The sequence below is a fragment of the Gopherus flavomarginatus genome, chromosome 21 (assembly GCF_025201925.1).
Source record: "Gopherus flavomarginatus isolate rGopFla2 chromosome 21, rGopFla2.mat.asm, whole genome shotgun sequence".
Lineage (NCBI taxonomy): Eukaryota > Metazoa > Chordata > Testudines > Testudinidae > Gopherus > Gopherus flavomarginatus.
Genome location: NC_066637.1, coordinates 644,757 through 660,842, shown reverse-complemented (window position 1 = coordinate 660,842; position 16,086 = coordinate 644,757). Strand labels below are relative to the sequence as shown.

The 16,086-nt window shown below is 41.0% G+C and overlaps 1 protein-coding gene and 1 long non-coding RNA gene across 23 annotated transcripts in view; one reads left to right on the top strand and one right to left on the bottom strand.

The window, feature by feature from the left end:
- CAMTA1 (calmodulin binding transcription activator 1) overlaps nt 1–9,269 on the top strand; it is an 863,171-nt gene extending 853,902 nt beyond the window's left edge. For 7 of the 8 annotated variants that reach the window (XM_050931581.1, XM_050931584.1, XM_050931583.1 and 4 more), the window contains one exon: nt 5,922–9,269. In XM_050931581.1, the coding sequence (XP_050787538.1) occupies nt 5,922–5,985 (64 nt within the window). In that variant the 3' untranslated portion in view covers nt 5,986–9,269. Of the gene's footprint in view, nt 1–860; nt 1,081–5,921 lie in introns of those variants that run through there. The other variant, XM_050931580.1, reaches the window with a different exon arrangement.
- The window catches only part of LOC127038747 (uncharacterized), a 59,072-nt gene extending 42,994 nt beyond the window's left edge, over nt 1–16,078 (bottom strand). For 5 of the 15 annotated variants that reach the window (XR_007770787.1, XR_007770788.1, XR_007770785.1 and 2 more), the window contains exons 1-3: nt 14,278–14,916; nt 10,047–10,151; nt 8,806–8,958 (exon numbers count right to left, since the gene is read on the bottom strand). This is a non-coding gene — a long non-coding RNA (uncharacterized LOC127038747). Of the gene's footprint in view, nt 1–8,805; nt 8,959–10,046; nt 10,152–14,277; nt 14,929–15,989 lie in introns of those variants that run through there. The other 10 variants (XR_007770780.1, XR_007770777.1, XR_007770779.1 and 7 more) reach the window with 7 other exon arrangements.
- Nucleotides 16,079–16,086: the final 8 nt, after the last annotated feature.

The window sequence follows — 16,086 nt, the reverse complement described above, 5'->3', positions numbered from 1 at the left end:
AAATACAATATTAACTGCTGCTGGCTTTTAGGGCTGTTGCTTACTACATTGCTTCAGCGCATAACAATGCAACTTCCTTAATGGTATTTGAATAAGTAATAAAATCCAAAGGTCATGAGAACTGTCTAGCTGGGGCACTTTAGGAGCTGTAGGTTTGTGATCTTTACACTTCACAGGGTCACAGCTCAAAAGCTCTGTTCTTCACATTTAAAAGGACCTCACAGTTAACTTACTAGAACACCATAAAGGGGGGCAGTGATACTCCCTGTCACCCTGGTTTACTCAATCCAGCTGCCCTTCACTCACTAGTGAAGAATGACCCTGTACCTGAAGGTGGCCAGCATGGCCTCTGGCCAAAATGTGTGATTCAGAGGTCTCCAGTGGAGCCTTTGACACTGGGGCCCTACCTCACACAGATACACGAGAAAATAAATTCACCTTCTTCCCAATTCTGTGCACCTTTCACATGGGCCAATGCAACAGCATAACAGCTCTTCTTGATGAAGGCTACATGTGGGGCAGCGCTCCAGTGCCTCACACTAGAGTTCACATTTCAGCACCAGCAGGACTTCACTTGAACAGCCCTGTCAGCCACATCACAGCACTAAAAGGCACTTTCAAAAGTGCCCTTAACTAATGAGAACGTACCTATAGAGCTGAGACAAGCTACAGCCCCCACCTAAAACTTTGGCCTTGTGCTACTTCTGCCCATGGCTGCCCTGACTTAAGGTGCAGACACAGTGTCAGCATTCAGAATCTGCTCAGATCTAGATGAATGATCCACACGGAGAGCAGTCATTTTCTGGGGTAAATGCCGCCTTCATTTTATAAAAATCTGGTGCAATTTTTACTCCTGGCAGGTTGCTAATGCTGGCAAAGAAAGGGAGCCTCCACAGACCTCAGCCCCCTTCCCCACCTGAAATTCAAAGTGGAAAGAGATGAAACAAGGTGCAGAGAATGTCTTGGCTAGTTGCAGTAAGGCAGCGCCAGCTGTCGCGCTCTTGTGCGCTGTGTGAGCAGCACTGCTATTATGAATTTCTATTTACAGGGGTTATTATTTGTCCAGGAATCCATCTTGGAATCACATTGTTTCAATTTTGAAATTTTAGTTTGTACTTCTTTTACACTGAGTGCTACTAAATGGAAGATAGCTGGCCTGTTCTCCTGTTCTAGCTTATATCACTAAAAACATCACCAAATAAAACTGGCACTGATCAAGAAATGATTTTTGTTTAATTATGGAAGTATTAAACTGGAGTAAAGGCTGCTGCTGGTGACAAGAGTAACTACTTTCCAGGAGGGTTTCTAAAGGACTTGCATTGTGCACTTTTTAGGCAAGACTTCTGAATGAACTACTGGACAAAAAATAATCAGTTGAAGAACATTAACTCAAGTTCACTTGAGAGCAATTCAGAGCTATTTGGTTCATTACATATTTTAAATTCTATATAAGAAAAACATGTATATGTTTTGTCTCAAACATAATTTTAAAAACAGCTCAGAATGGATCTAAAGAAGACCTTGACTGATTGTTTCTTTATTCTTGCACTTGGCACAGGGCTGGAGAAAAGAGAGATCTTTGTGCCATCTCTGTTCCACCCAAACTCACAGGCCTGCCCAGTCCCACTATAAAAAAGAGCAGCCTCAGAGGTGCTTCAGTTTACATTTTAGCTGCACTGAGCCAGCCAAGAACAGCCAGAGCCTACTCCACTAGAGCCAGACCCCTTTTACTGAGGAGCAAGGAACAGCACAGGCAGAGCCATTCTAGTAGCTCTGTGTCAGCCAAGGAACCCCCTTGTATTGGGATATTTCACTTAGGCCCTGCTTTTCTAAGTCTGATTTAAAGATAAAACATCATCCTTTGATTTAATCATCTTGATTGCTGTCTGTGTTACCACAACTTTGACACTGTTTAGGCATATTCTTTGTATTAACATGCAGTACATTATAAAAATAAATGACTACCGGTACAAACATACACTCTCCTATCCCCTTTCCCTCCACGCTCACCTGCACACACAGCTATTGACTGTGTGGGAAAATTTAGCAAATTCAAAAAGTATTAACTGGCATCATCTTTAAGTCATTTTCCAAATACTGTGGAATACAAGGTTGTGAAGCACATGCGGTCTGTGAATGTAATTGTGCACACTGCAGCATCTTTCACTGATGAACACGCCATTGTTTTGTATTTCATATATGGGAAACTCAGGAATGGTATGTTATGTTTAAGCAACAATCAACACTGCAGTTCCAAAATTTGTACAAGCCTACAAACCTAGTAACTAGTACAGGACTCATTTGACCAAGAAAGGTGTTGCATATTTGTGAACAGGATCTGTACTAGTGCAAATATTGAATGCTACAGTAATCAACTTGTATTAGCATGCATATTCCAGTTAAACAGGTATGCACCAGTACAGATGTTGCATGTCCTAGGTTGAAGTTGCCAGCAAAGCATGTCTTGCATTTTTCCAGCAAAAGTGTGCTCTGTTAGTGTAGAACTTGCATGCTGAAGTGCTAGACATGGATACAGCATGTACCAGTAAGAGCCACAGCTTACCAGTCGTGCATGTTCTCAATGAGACCTATAGTAATAACAGGTGAATTTTATATTACAGTAAGAGGTGCAACTGAAAAATGCACAAGTTGCACTACCTGTCCTGCATCGTAGGTGATATCTTTTGTATATGTGTGATTAGTCTCAACATAAACTGTGCACTAGTGCACATCTAGGGAGAAGTAACTTTTCACTTTCCTGCTGCACGGAAAGAGAGCTTCAGTTTTAACAAATTAAGAATATTCTGAGTTTGTGTTTGTTGTGTGTAAGTACAGTATGATAAATTTCCTTTACTGGTTCTGAATACGTATATCCTGTAATACAAGAACAGGACCACCAGATAATTAGCAGAACCACAGTGAGCTGCAAAGAGAGAATAGGGAGTAACCTCCATAGGACACAGAATGGAGAATTCCTCCCAGGCAACTGGAGTGAAATTCTGGATCCATTGAAGTCAATGGGAGTTTCACCATTGACTTCACTGGAGCAGGATTTCACCTTAGCCCCCTTACAGCAGAAAGGAAAAGCTAGCCTTTGACATGTCTTTCAGTGCAATGATACTTTGACTACACTACAAAATTGAATCATTGTTTTACAGCAATGGGGCTCCCTGAATCTGTACTGGAATGGTTTAAATCCTAGTGTCAGTGTTAGTAAAAACTGTTTAGTTTCAGAAAGTGGAAGTGAGATGCCACTTTCAGCCATAGTTCATGTTGTTAGTGTAGCCAGGGCTTCAGAGTCATGCCACATGTTGATGAAATACTGCAGACCCTATTTTCATTTTTGATCAGCAATATCCACACTCTGTCCTCCCAAGCATGGAATTCTCAAACACTTCAGTAAAATAAAGACAATTAGTAATGTTCTAAATGCATGCATACTACCCGTGTGATTCATTCATTCATTGCTGGAGCCCATGTCCCCCAGTGTCACAAGCTTACGGGATGTCCTGAATGCTACAGCTCTGATTTAGTTGAAAATTGAAAATACAGTCACTGGGCAAAATTCAGAGATGCTGTGTAAGTTTGTAGTGGTTACACATCAATATGTAAGTATAAAGGAGTCCCTTCACACAGGGGGCCAAAAGATAATGTAGTGGTGGATACCTGCTTTAATTTGCACTCTATTAGTTGCTCTTTCTGCTAAGTGCCTCTGTTCTATCCCCATAGCATCTCAATTATGCTAACCTATGGCTCTGTTACATTCATTGATTTAGTTGGACGCCCTTATGCCCACTTACAGACAGGATGGGTGCAAGGATGTTTCGTGCCCTAGGCAAAACTTCCACCTTGCGCCCTCCCTCCCCCCAAGGCAGTCCTCCACCCTAAGGCGCCCCCCCCCTCCCCCCCCGGCAGCTCCCTCCAACCCAGGGAACTGTGCGGCAGCTCCCCGCCCAAGTTCTCCTCTGCTCCGCCTCCTCCCCGAGCACGCTGTCACGGCTCCACTTCTCCCGCCTCCCAGGCTTGCAGCACCAATCAGCTGTTTGGTGCCACAAGCCTGGGAGGGAGAGAAGCAGAGCGAGGTGGCATGTTCAGGGGAGGAGGTGAAGCAGAGGTGAGCTGGGGCAGGGAGCGGTTCCCCTGCGTCCCGTGCCCTCCCTTACTTGCTGCAGGCGGCCCTCCCCGTGCCCCCCTGCCCCAGGTCCCTCCACTCCCCTCCACCAAATGCTAGCGCCCTAGGTGACCGCCTAGGTGGCGTAATGGGTTGCACAGGCCCTGCTTACAGATGTGAAACTTGAAATACTTTTTAAAGCACCTCTGAATCTATCCCCTTGTAGTGTCTCTAGGTCAATTTGCTTAAGAAGTTAATATACTAACAACTGCGGATGTGCTCTGCTAAATCCTTCTATTTTGGGTCATAATCACAACCTTTTGGGGGAAAACTACCCTCAGAATAACTGAGCAAGGACATGCAGAGTCAGACATGTTTTTTTTCACGTAGATGTGTTTCTGTATATAGTAGCTTATTCCAATACACACTGCATCTGACATCAGATTTAACATGCTGTTCATTCTGAACTGGAGTTAATGCATTTTGATGGTTCATAGAAATGAGTCTATGACTAGCTAGAATGTATAAAATTATTTTACTAAGTAGTGTATATTGTAATAAAAAATAGTCAAAAGCATATAGGTTATATAGTCCTAAAGAGCTACTTCAACTCCAGTACAAAAAAAACTATGCAGCTTTTTTGTGACATTGAGTGCTTTGTTTGACCAAGAGTTAGATTGAGCTATACATAGTGGAGACAAAAGCAGAGGTATACAGAACTGCATTAACAACTCATTCCCTCCCTAATGATGACTGGGACCCCAAACTCCCTCCCTTGAAGCTGGGTTCATTACTAAGCAACTTGATAAAGCCTTGACAGTATGATAGCCTAGATCAATTCTGGATGTCTGCAGTTGTTCATTTAGTCACTTTAAGGAAGCCTCGGTGAAGAGACATAGCAACAAAAATCAAGAGTATGTTAGCCAAGTAGTGGCCTTAATGGGTTTCCAGGCATGACACACGTCATTTAATTTGTTTAGTTTTAAATTTCCCATACTTTCATAGTTTTACTTAACTAATATACTACAGCTTTATTAATAAGCACCTAGATCCAATGGTGATAGGTGCTACATAAATCAATGATTTCACTTCCATTTCTAAAGTTCTTGCAACTGTAGCATCTGCATGCTCTTTACAGAATTAGTACTCCATGGAGAGACTGTGTCCCTGACTGGGGATTATGAAGATACAAATAAATATATCCTACAAGTAACCAGACTATGCAGATGCTGATAGTCAGACTGAGACAATAAATTGAAGTAACGTATCTGCTTACACTGATGCCAGTATAAAGTCCATACACACATGTAAATTCTATTAATGTAAGGTACTGTATAAATTAAGTAGAACCTTGCCATGGAAGTCTGGAATAAATCTGTTCTCTCCACAATGCTGGATGCAGCAGCATCTGCCCATGTTCAGTGAAAAAGGGGCAGCATAGAAAGTGCATGTTGCTCAAATTATCTGGTACATGAGGCAGCAGCAGAAAAGCAATTGATGAAAAGCACTCATAAAAGACAATTAATTAGATAAGATGATTTGATAGTAGGATGAATTTGGGTATTAAATAAAGATGTCCAGAAATGGGTTGCAAAAGGTGAATTCTTCCTTCTGAATGAGTTTTTTCCTCCCCTTCCCTGGCTCCCAATTGTTTACTATATCAGGAGGTTCTTTCTTATTTGTACTCCTGAGTTTTCTTAAGGTGATGGCTACTTCATACTGGAAGTTGTAGCAAGGGATCCCTTTGACTTTTGCCTGTTGAAATTCTTTTGGAATAGAAATGTTATAGAGGGCCTTTTTATTGTTTCAGAGTGAAAGAATTGAAAAAGGCCAAGGAACTTGAAGATACACAGCAGCATCCCGTAGCAATGTGACATTGCTTTTCAGACTGTTTTCATTTTCTGTTTTTAGCAGAGACATGCAACAACAAAAAAACCCACTGCAGTTCTGGGAATCTCAGCTGCAGGATTTTAACAGTAATGTTTTGGTCATTGCATTTGCACTTTCATGGACAACTTTTAATTTGTTCAGCAAGACATCTTGGAACTTAATCTTCTGTTGGATCAAGGGAAAAAAGACACCAGGAGGAATTTGTGAGTTGCTTCATTCTCTCCAAAAGAAGCGATTAATTATCCTTTTCATATAGGGCTGTATTAAAACGTGTGGAACTGTACAAATATTATACCAAAAATATTGTTAAGAAAAGGTGGGAATGCACAAGCAACACAAGAATGCTATTCCTGCACCTGTCAATCATCTCCAAGAAACTGAAGCTTCAAGAGTCAGTGGAGGGGCTTAGATCAGTAAATCTTTATTGGGCACATGCATTCTCATTTCCTTTGCACTTCTGTCCTCTCTTTTTATTTGAATCTCTCTACAGCACACTTAATGCAACTTTTTAAATCTGCAGGTTTTTAATACATCCCCTGGAAATTTACAGAGTGGGTTGGCATATGAGGCAAACGGGTAATGCATGGGAAATAAAGAGAGCAGCTTGAGCAAGTTTTTAAAAGTTCCTTTTTTGGTATTTTTTCTAGAACCTGCAAGTATTTCAATTGTCATGTACTTATTCTCATATTCAGCACTTTATTTTCTGGCCTTACTTTTAATTATTTACTTAAAACAGTTTGTAATGTATGTAGTGCTCTTTTTTTTTAAACAGTAATTTTGTTGTTCTGAGCAGTCACATACATATGTTGCCTGGACATTTATACCACCTAAAGATCAGAGTGGTGCTCCATCCTGGCCAGTAAATTTCTTATTTTGGCTATTTCATCAAAATCTGGGCAGTTTCTGTATATATAGAAGGTAGAAATGGAAAATGAGAAATAATATTTGAAAGGGAATATATTGATTAATTACTAAATATTTTATTCACAAAGGGTCAATAACTTGGCAAGATAAAATTATTATTTGTATAGTTTTGTCTGAGCGAAAAGAGTGTGGATGTATTGTTTGTACATATTGTATATATTAAAACAGAGATGTGCATGAATTCAAGAAAAAAGAAATGAAAAAAGCAAAGCATTAGTGGCTATGGTCTGTAAAATGAAACAAAAACTTTATTTCACTATAAGAAACTTTATTTTAAATGTTCATTAGAAGAACATTTTGCTAAAGCATGACTAAACTGCAAAAAAAAAAAAGAGCTACTGTATTTAGACTTAGGAAAAAAGGCAGAGTAACTTTACTAAAAAAGGATATGTTTACATTTGATTTTGGCTACCAGGACTTTTATTTTATTTTATTTTAATTTAATTTTTTGCCAATGGTGCCAAGTAATGTGAATGCTAATATTGCTTAAGAAAATTAAGTTACTTTTGCAAAGCAGATAATCATAAGAATACAAAAACGTATCTAGCTTAACACCATACACTCACTCCAATAAAGAACACTTAGAATGAACATAAACTGAAAAAAGAAATAGTATGAAAGTAGAAAATATGTTTCACATTTTCATATCTCCTGCTGGAAGTCAGAAAATGTAATAAAAATGCACAAAAATTTAAAAAAATAAAAAGTAAAACTTAAAAGATGCAAACTGGTCTTGTAGGGGTGTCATGGTATATTGCTATTTCCACATAGTGAGGAGCCAAAGAAATCAAATACTTCTAAAATTGAAATACTTATTAAAAATTGTCATGAAGTTTAGACAATAGGGGCCTGATCTTAATTACACTAGTATATATCAGGAGTAAATCTCCTGAAGTCAGTGCAGTTACTCTGGATTTACACAAGTGTAGCTGAAATCAGAAATTGCTTCTGTGACTTTATGTTGCTAGTACCAGTTTAAAATTTCCAAATAGTTGGTGTAAATTTTACATGGTTAGTTTTGGAATAGTTGCTCTACTTGATCCTGGCCACCAACTAAAATGTTTCAACTCCAGGCTTTTTGTGAAGCCTAAAAATATTCACAAATGAGAAGCTTTTAAACTGGTGTCTTTAAAAGAAGGGTAAATGCAAAGATTGTGGCAAAAAACGGGGGTCAGTGCTCTTGGTGCCTTTTCTATAATTGTAGCTGGTTTTTAATTACTTCCTTTCACTGCCAGCATTGAATTACAATATATGCGCTATATAGCTCTTTACCAGAACTCTGTACATTTGTGAACTGCTGCTTTATGACCTGATTCAATTAAAAAAAAAATTGTCTGGCTCCCACACTGTGGCAGCCTCATAATTTCCATATATTTTATTGAAATGGAACCTTACACATTAACTATTCCACACACAAATAATGGGAACGGAATTTGAAAATAAACTCCTTTGGAATGAACTGGAATGCTCTGTATTAATACTGGAAATACTCTGACATTTTGAAATATAAATGTTTGTCCCATTGACTGGCATTATGACAAATATAATTGGTCTTTTCCTAACAAGAGTAATGACCTCAGTGAAAACATTTTAACCCCTTATATTTGTAGTTAAATTTTCAGTATAATACAGAGCTATTTCAAGTTACCCTTCCAGATCCATGGGCCTGGTGGTGTATCTACTGATAAAGACCCTGATACAGCAAAATATTTACACACATTCTTAATGTTAGCCATATGAGTAGTTCCATTAACTTAATGGGACTACTCACATGCTTAAAGTTAAGTATATCCGTGAGTACTTTGCTGAACAGGGTTGTAACCTTTCAGTGAATGTGACCACTAAAAATGCTCTCCCATTGAAAAAGCTTTTTTGCTTACCTCTTTCTTGACTGTGGAACTTATTTCTGATAGAAGATACGTAAGTGCAGCTTTCTTGGATAATCGGGATTCCCAAGTGCCAGGAGCAGGACCACCTTCTGCCTCCTGAATATGGAATTGCTCCTTTGTGTAACACATTTGACCTAAGTAATACTGTGTGAAAGAAATAAAGAATATAACATGAACTCCCTATATGGTTGCACGCTTACAGCAGTTCCACACAGTAGTTGGTGCCCAACAGGGGGTCCCCAAGACTTGCATGTAAAACTAGTATAGATGTCTCTTTTTTGTAAGTTTTATTTTTGTAACTGTGCATGTAAAGCATCACTGAATCAATGGATCTGTTGAAGAACTCAGCTGCTGGAACCATGCAAAATGTTTTGAATTGCCCTTAAAATATGGAAAATGTTTTCTGAATGCTTTATATTCTTTCTGCTGTAAATTAAAAACAAAAAATTTCCCCATACTAAGTGTATTTCTTTTAACATTTTCTCTTCCATTTTAATCAAGAAGGAGCTGAAGATTCCTCAAGTAATTATATATATCCTTGTAAAGTATGGATCTCTGTCACACATTTAGAAGACCTACTTGTAAACTCACATAGTCTCTTAACTGACTGAATTTCAAAGGCAGACATAATTTTTTAAACAAATTCTGCTTCTAGTGTGTGTACAGCTCCCCTTGGACTCAGTGGGATCCATGTACTCATGTGAGACGAGAATGTGGTCCTTAAAATCTATAGTTAACAACTATTTCAAAAGAGGGAAGCTAGGAAATAGGAAACACACTTATCTAATCAAAATTATCAACAAGAGTGAAAAACTGGAAGTCACTTGGACCTCTCAGCCTGGGTATTGATGATGTATATTATATAGTCACAGACCTGACTTTTTTCTGTGGTTTTTAATGTATGCTCTTCATCAGGCTTATTTCATAGAAGGGACCAAAATAATTTCTAGACCACATCTTTTAGAAAAACATCCAATCTTGATTTTAAAATGGTCAGAGATCTAGAATCCACTACAACCCTTAGTAAATTGTTCCAGTACACCGGTACATTTCAGAGCTATATTTGCATTTCAAGTAGTAAAACTGACTCAGCCTTCAGATTCAGGCCTTCATGATAACCCCAAGGTGCATTATAATTACTCAGAAATGCACTGTCTATCACAGCTTATTGTTTTAGTTTAAGATGTTCTAAGTTCAGCTCAAAGACTCTCATCATCGTGTTCAGCACCTACCACATGGGAGACTCAGGTACAACTCAGTGGTTCCGGCGTCTTGCTTCCGAGTCTGGCAGCAGGAGGCAAATGCTGTGTGAGGCTCCTTTTCCCTTTTTTACTTTCCTTATCCCAGGGAAAAAGAAATGTTCTTATGACAGTTAAACCAGATTTTACAGCAGAAAGGTAACCAGTTTCTCTGACTCTGGGCTCCCCTCTTGTTCACGTCACAAATGACAATTTTTAGCAAGATGGATGCAATTCACAGAAGCTTAGAAAATCCAACTGTATTTAAATTTGTGGGGCAAATTCCTCCCCTCTCTAGCACAGTGGTGGGCAATGTGCGGTCCATATGGGTAATGCAGCCACTGGGAGCTGCAGGCGGCAATGTAAACACTGTCTGGTGGCCTGCCAGTGGATTACCCTGACGGGCTGTGTGCAGGCCACAACTTGCCCACCACTGCGCTAGCTCCTCTAAAGCTAATAAAATTCAGCAGAGCCTTATGCTGAGATTAGAATCTATCATAATTTATTTTAAATACTTCATGAAATGCCTGGAATAAATCATCATACAAATACATTTGTGAATTATTTGAGCAAACGTGTAAGATGATAGAATACCAGTAAAAAAGATGTCTAATTTTTTGGAAAATAACTCAAAATTGAGCAAATAAATTATTCAATTTATATTATGAGAAATTCCACTAGAGATGAATTTGGCCATTTTTCCCAAGTATCAGAGTCATACTGAGAAGTGCAATTCTGTGTGCACTTACAAAATGCTGACCAGGGCAATAGTGAGTTTTCCATTAAACAACAATGCTTCTTCAGAAAAAAACAATGAAATGTTATATCCAGGAAGATTATACATGCACAATTTTATAACTGAATAAAATAAAACAGGAAAAACAGAACACAAAGTAGGAAGAAATATTTGACCAGCGCCTATCCCAATGGGGCCCCAATCCTGATCAAGACCTCTAGACACAACTGTAACACAAATATATAATAAAATACATTTCATCTAGCTATTTTCAACTTTCTGAGAGCACAATACTTTCTGTACTTCTTAAATAAGGTACTCTCTGTGAAGGCAGAGACTAAGTCCCAAGTTTCCAACAGAATCCATGAGGCAGTGTCTAATAAATTCCAAAACTCTACACAGAGGGACAGAATAAAAAGTAATTTTAAAAGTTCCATGAGGCCTTTAGAAACAAAATCCAAAAAGTCTGAATACTGCATACAGATGTGGTCTCATCTCAAAAAAGATATACTAGCATTTGAAAAGGTTCAGAGAAGGGCAACTAAAATGATTAGGGGTTTGGAACGGGTCCCATATGAGGAGAGATTAAAGAGGCTAGGACTTTTTAGCTTGGAAAAGAGGAGACTAAGGGGGGATATGACAGAGGTATATAAAATCATGATGTGGAGAAAGTGAATAAGAAAAAGTTATTTACTTGTTCCCATAATATAAGAACTAGGGGCCACCAAATGAAATTAATGGGCAGCAGGTTTAAAACAAAAGGAAGTTCTTCACACAGCACACAGTCAACTGTGGAACTCCTTGCCGGAGGAGGTTGTGAAGGCTGGGACTATAACAGGATTTAGAAGAGAACTGGATAAATTCATGGAGGTTAAGTCCATTAATGGTTATTAGCCAAAATGGTAAGGAATGGTGTTCCTAGCCTCTGTTTGTCAGAGGGTGGTGATGGATGAATTAGGAGAGAGATCACTTGATCATTACCTGTTAGGTTCATTCCCTCTGGAGCATCTGGCATTGGCCACTGTCAGTAGACAGGATACTGGGCTGGATGGACCTTTGGTCTGACCCAGTATGGCCCTTCTTATGTTCTTAAGTCACATTTAATAACAATGCAGAATTAATTTCTGGTTAATGCATTTAACAGGCATATATATGGCTTTGAACCAGAGCTGGATACTGTTGTAATATAGTAAATAATTCTTCCTGTCTTTATAAAGCTATTAGAGCACACACACAAAAAAATCTGTTGTGTAAAAGTGTGTGTCATTAATCTCATGATTAACCCATTCAACATATGATAGTAATCAGAGTAAGAACAGTTCCAGGTCAGAGTGTGGCATTTGGATTCTACGTTTACCCTAAATTTGCCAACCACCATAGGGGGAATGCAGGGTCCAGTCATGTGTCCATTATAGTAAAGAAAGCTTTGCCATTAACATCACCAGAAACAGGAGCAGGCCCTTAATGATGCAGTGAATGAGACTTCGGCACCTTTGAACATTTTACCCCATTACAATCCATATCCAGCACAAAAAAAATGTAGAGGTCAATAATAAAAGCTACAATTAGTTTGTCCCAGAAAGTGAATGAGTTAAAGTCCCAAACTCATCCCTCACTTCCTGAACTGACAGTCTGGGTTCACTCTGGGGAATTGCACAGTCAAGCTCATGAGTGGTAGCTGGACTCCCTTAGTCAGCACCGACCAATTTTTTGAGGTAGTGGCCTGAAGTTGAGGGATGCCACATGCCCTTCAGCTAGAATCAGAATTTGATTTTATGTTACTATTTGCATATTGTGGTTAGCTCCAAAACACTTTAGAAAGTCAATGACAATACAGGAGTGTATCAGCAACTTGACTGGCCATGCTCCAGATTTTGTGTGTCACTTCACTTGTCTGTCCCTTAGCCTCTTCAGCTATAAAACAAGGGTGCTAATACTGCGCAATGGGGTGTTGAAGCTTACTCAATTAAGTATAAAGCACTTTTGGATCCCCACATAGAACGTAGACAGGAAACAAAACAATCTTTGCTTACTCATGCTGTGCACTAGCCTTCTCTATTAAACTGTTCTCTTACTGATGTTGCCCCATCCTTCCTCCTCTACCATTCTCTTATTAACATCTCCTTGTGTCGTGTTAAAAATTAGTCTGTAAGGTCCTTGAGGCAGGAATCATCTTTTGACTGAATTAGGAGGCGCCTAGTACACTAGTAGGTGCTGTCAAAATAAATAATGGTGATTGTGCTCAGCCAATCTCTCAGTCTCATATAACGCCTAGAATATTAGCTTTCTTGAGTGAAGAATTAGGGGACAGTATCCCAGAATTATCCCTTACTCTTTCTTAAAAAATGACTGAACAAACCAGCTCAAATAGACAACAAAAAAGCATCCACCTTGTTTTACTGTCTGTTTTAAATAACCTAGTAATGAAAAGCTTACAGTGAAGTCAAAAGCTTGATAGAATGCAAAAAAAAAAATAATTGATAAAAGAGCATGGAAAGTCCTGAAGTTATATGTTTCATGGCTCACAGAATCATAGAAATGTAGGATTGGAAAGGACCTCAAGAATTCATCAAGTCCAGTCCCCTGCGTTGTGGCAGGACCAAGTTAATCTAGACCATCACTGACAGGTGTTTCCGGGGCTTAACTTTTCTAATAGTCAGAAAGTTTTTCCTAACATCTAATTTAAATCTCCTTTGCTGCAAACTAAGACCATTACTTTTTGTCCTACCTTCAGTGGAGCTGGAGATCGATTACTGTCCTCTTTATAGCATGCCGTAACATACTGGAAGCCTATTACCAGGTTTTCCCCCTCAATCTTCTTTTCTCAAGACTAAACATGTCCAGTTGTTTTTTGTTTTTTTAATCTTTTTCTAATAGGGGAGGTTTTCTAAACCTTTTATCATTTTTGTTGCTGTCCTCTGGATGCTTTCCAGTTTTGTCCACATCTTTCCTAAACTGTAGTGCCCAGAATTGGACACAGCAGTGCCGAGTAGAGCGGGAAAATTACCTCCTGTTATCTTACACACAACATTCCTGTTAATATACCCCAGAATCATATTAGCCTTTTGGCAGCTGGATCATATTGACAACATACTCAGTTTGTGGTCCACTATAACCCCCAGATCCTTTTCAGCAGTACTACCACCTAGACAGTTATTCCCCATTTTGTAGTTGTGCATATAGGATAGGATGTGCTCTTAGAATGTAAAAGTCTTCTTTTGACTGCAATGAGGATTGAAGTCCTGTCAGCACCCTTTTTGTAAGGTGAGTGATTACTCAGTTACATGAACTGGGATGAATCTTAGTCCAGTAGGGTAGCTTAGCATTTATAGGCAAATCCAGTCAGTTGGAATGACTAAATAAACAGATACAGTAGATCAAGAGAAGAGTTAGCTCTGAATTAGACAGTTGGCAAAGAATAATTCATATGATGAATTAACACAGTGAGAGAACTTCAGCCAGTATCCTGGAATGAAGACAGATGCCTACCTACAGCACAAGCATCATGAACAATCTCTTCATTTGCTGTTTTGAGAAGATTCAGGCCAGGAGAAAATTTTGCTGTTGTGACTCGTCAGTAAATTAGCAGTTGTTGCTAGTGCTTTCTTTAGAGGCATGTCCACCAACAGCTGCCGTACTGGGAGAGGATGGAGTCAGGGCCTGACTGTTGGAAATAAAAGAGGTAAGAGAATGGTTTAGGCATCAGCATGATGTAAGGTTCAGGTGCATAGCTGTGCAAAGGCCAGTGTCACTGTAGCATAACTCTGTCCCCCCTCTGTGCCCATGAGGCCTCACTCCATCTGTTGGCACTTCCTAGTAGCCATGCCTCAGAAATGACCTGGAGCAGCTGGATGGAAGATGTCAAGCCTGGCCTCCAGTAGGAGGTCTGGCAGGATTCAGGTTGCCTTGGTATGGCTCTCAGTCCCCCTTCCCCACCAGCCAGAGTAACTTTTATAGCCCTAAGCAAAAGCCATTTATGGATTATGGAGACTGCCCGATAGGCCAAGCACCCACAGAATGCTTAGAGGAGGCAATAGGTGCGACATGGCACTTTGGAGCTAATTCAGTATGGATTTATTTTCAGAGCGCCAGAGAGTGACAGGTTTCTCATAGGAACATGCAGAAATCCACCCTGCCACAAAAATACACAGCGAAGAGTCCTGTGGCACCTTATAGACTAACAGACTATTGGAGCATGAGCTTTCGTGGGTGAATACCTGGTTCATTATCCCACGAAGTGGGTATTCACCCACGAAAGCTCATGCTCCAATACATCTGTTAGTACATAAGGTGCCACAGGATTCTTTGCTGCTTCTACAGATCCAGACTAACACGGCTACCCCTCTGATAAAAAATACAGTCACCTGCCCTGGAAACCTGCCTCACCCTGTCCCTAGTGAGGTACAGGTATCTGCCCCCTCCCCAGGGGCACACAGGAACCTGCCCCCCAACTCCAGGATGCACAGGAACCAGGACACAAAGGAACCTGCCCCCCCCCTCCAGGGACACACAGGAATCTGCCCCCCAACCTGTTCCTCCCCCCTCCAGGGACACTCAGGAACTCCCCCTCCCAACCTGTTCCCCCTCCCTCCAGGGACACAGAGGAACCTGTCTCCCCCCCCTCCAGGGACACTCAGGAACTCCCCCTCCCAACCTGTTCCCCCTCCCTCCAGGGACACAGAGGAACCTGTCTCCCCCCCTCCAGGATGCACAGGAACCGGGACACACAGGAACCTGCTTCCAACCTGCCCCCCCCCTCCAGGGACACTCAGGAACCTGTCTCCCCCCCCGGGACACTCAGGAACTCCCCCTCCCAACCTGTCCCTCCCCCCTCCAGGGACACAGAGGAACCTGTCTCCCCCCCCTCCAGGATGCACAGGAACTGGGACACACAGGAACCTGCTTCCAACCGCCCCCCCCCAGGGACACTCAGGAACTCCTCCTCCCAACCTGTCTCCCCCCCCCCGGGACACTCAGGAACTCCCCCTCCCAACCTGTCCCTCCCCCCTCCAGGGACACTCAGGAACCTGTCTCTCTCTCCCCCCACCCCCCGGGACACTCAGGAACTCCCCCTCCCAACCTGTCCCTCCCCCCTCCAGGGACACAGAGGAACCTGTCTCCCCCTCCTCCAGGATACACAGGAACCGGGACACACAGGAACCTGCTTCCAACCTCCCCCCCCTCCAGGGACACTCAGGAACCTGCCCCTCAGCCCCGCCCCAACACACCTCCCCCCAGCAGAATGGGGCCGGCAGCAGCGCACGCGCCGTTCTCCAAGCGGGCGGGCGGGCGCGCGGG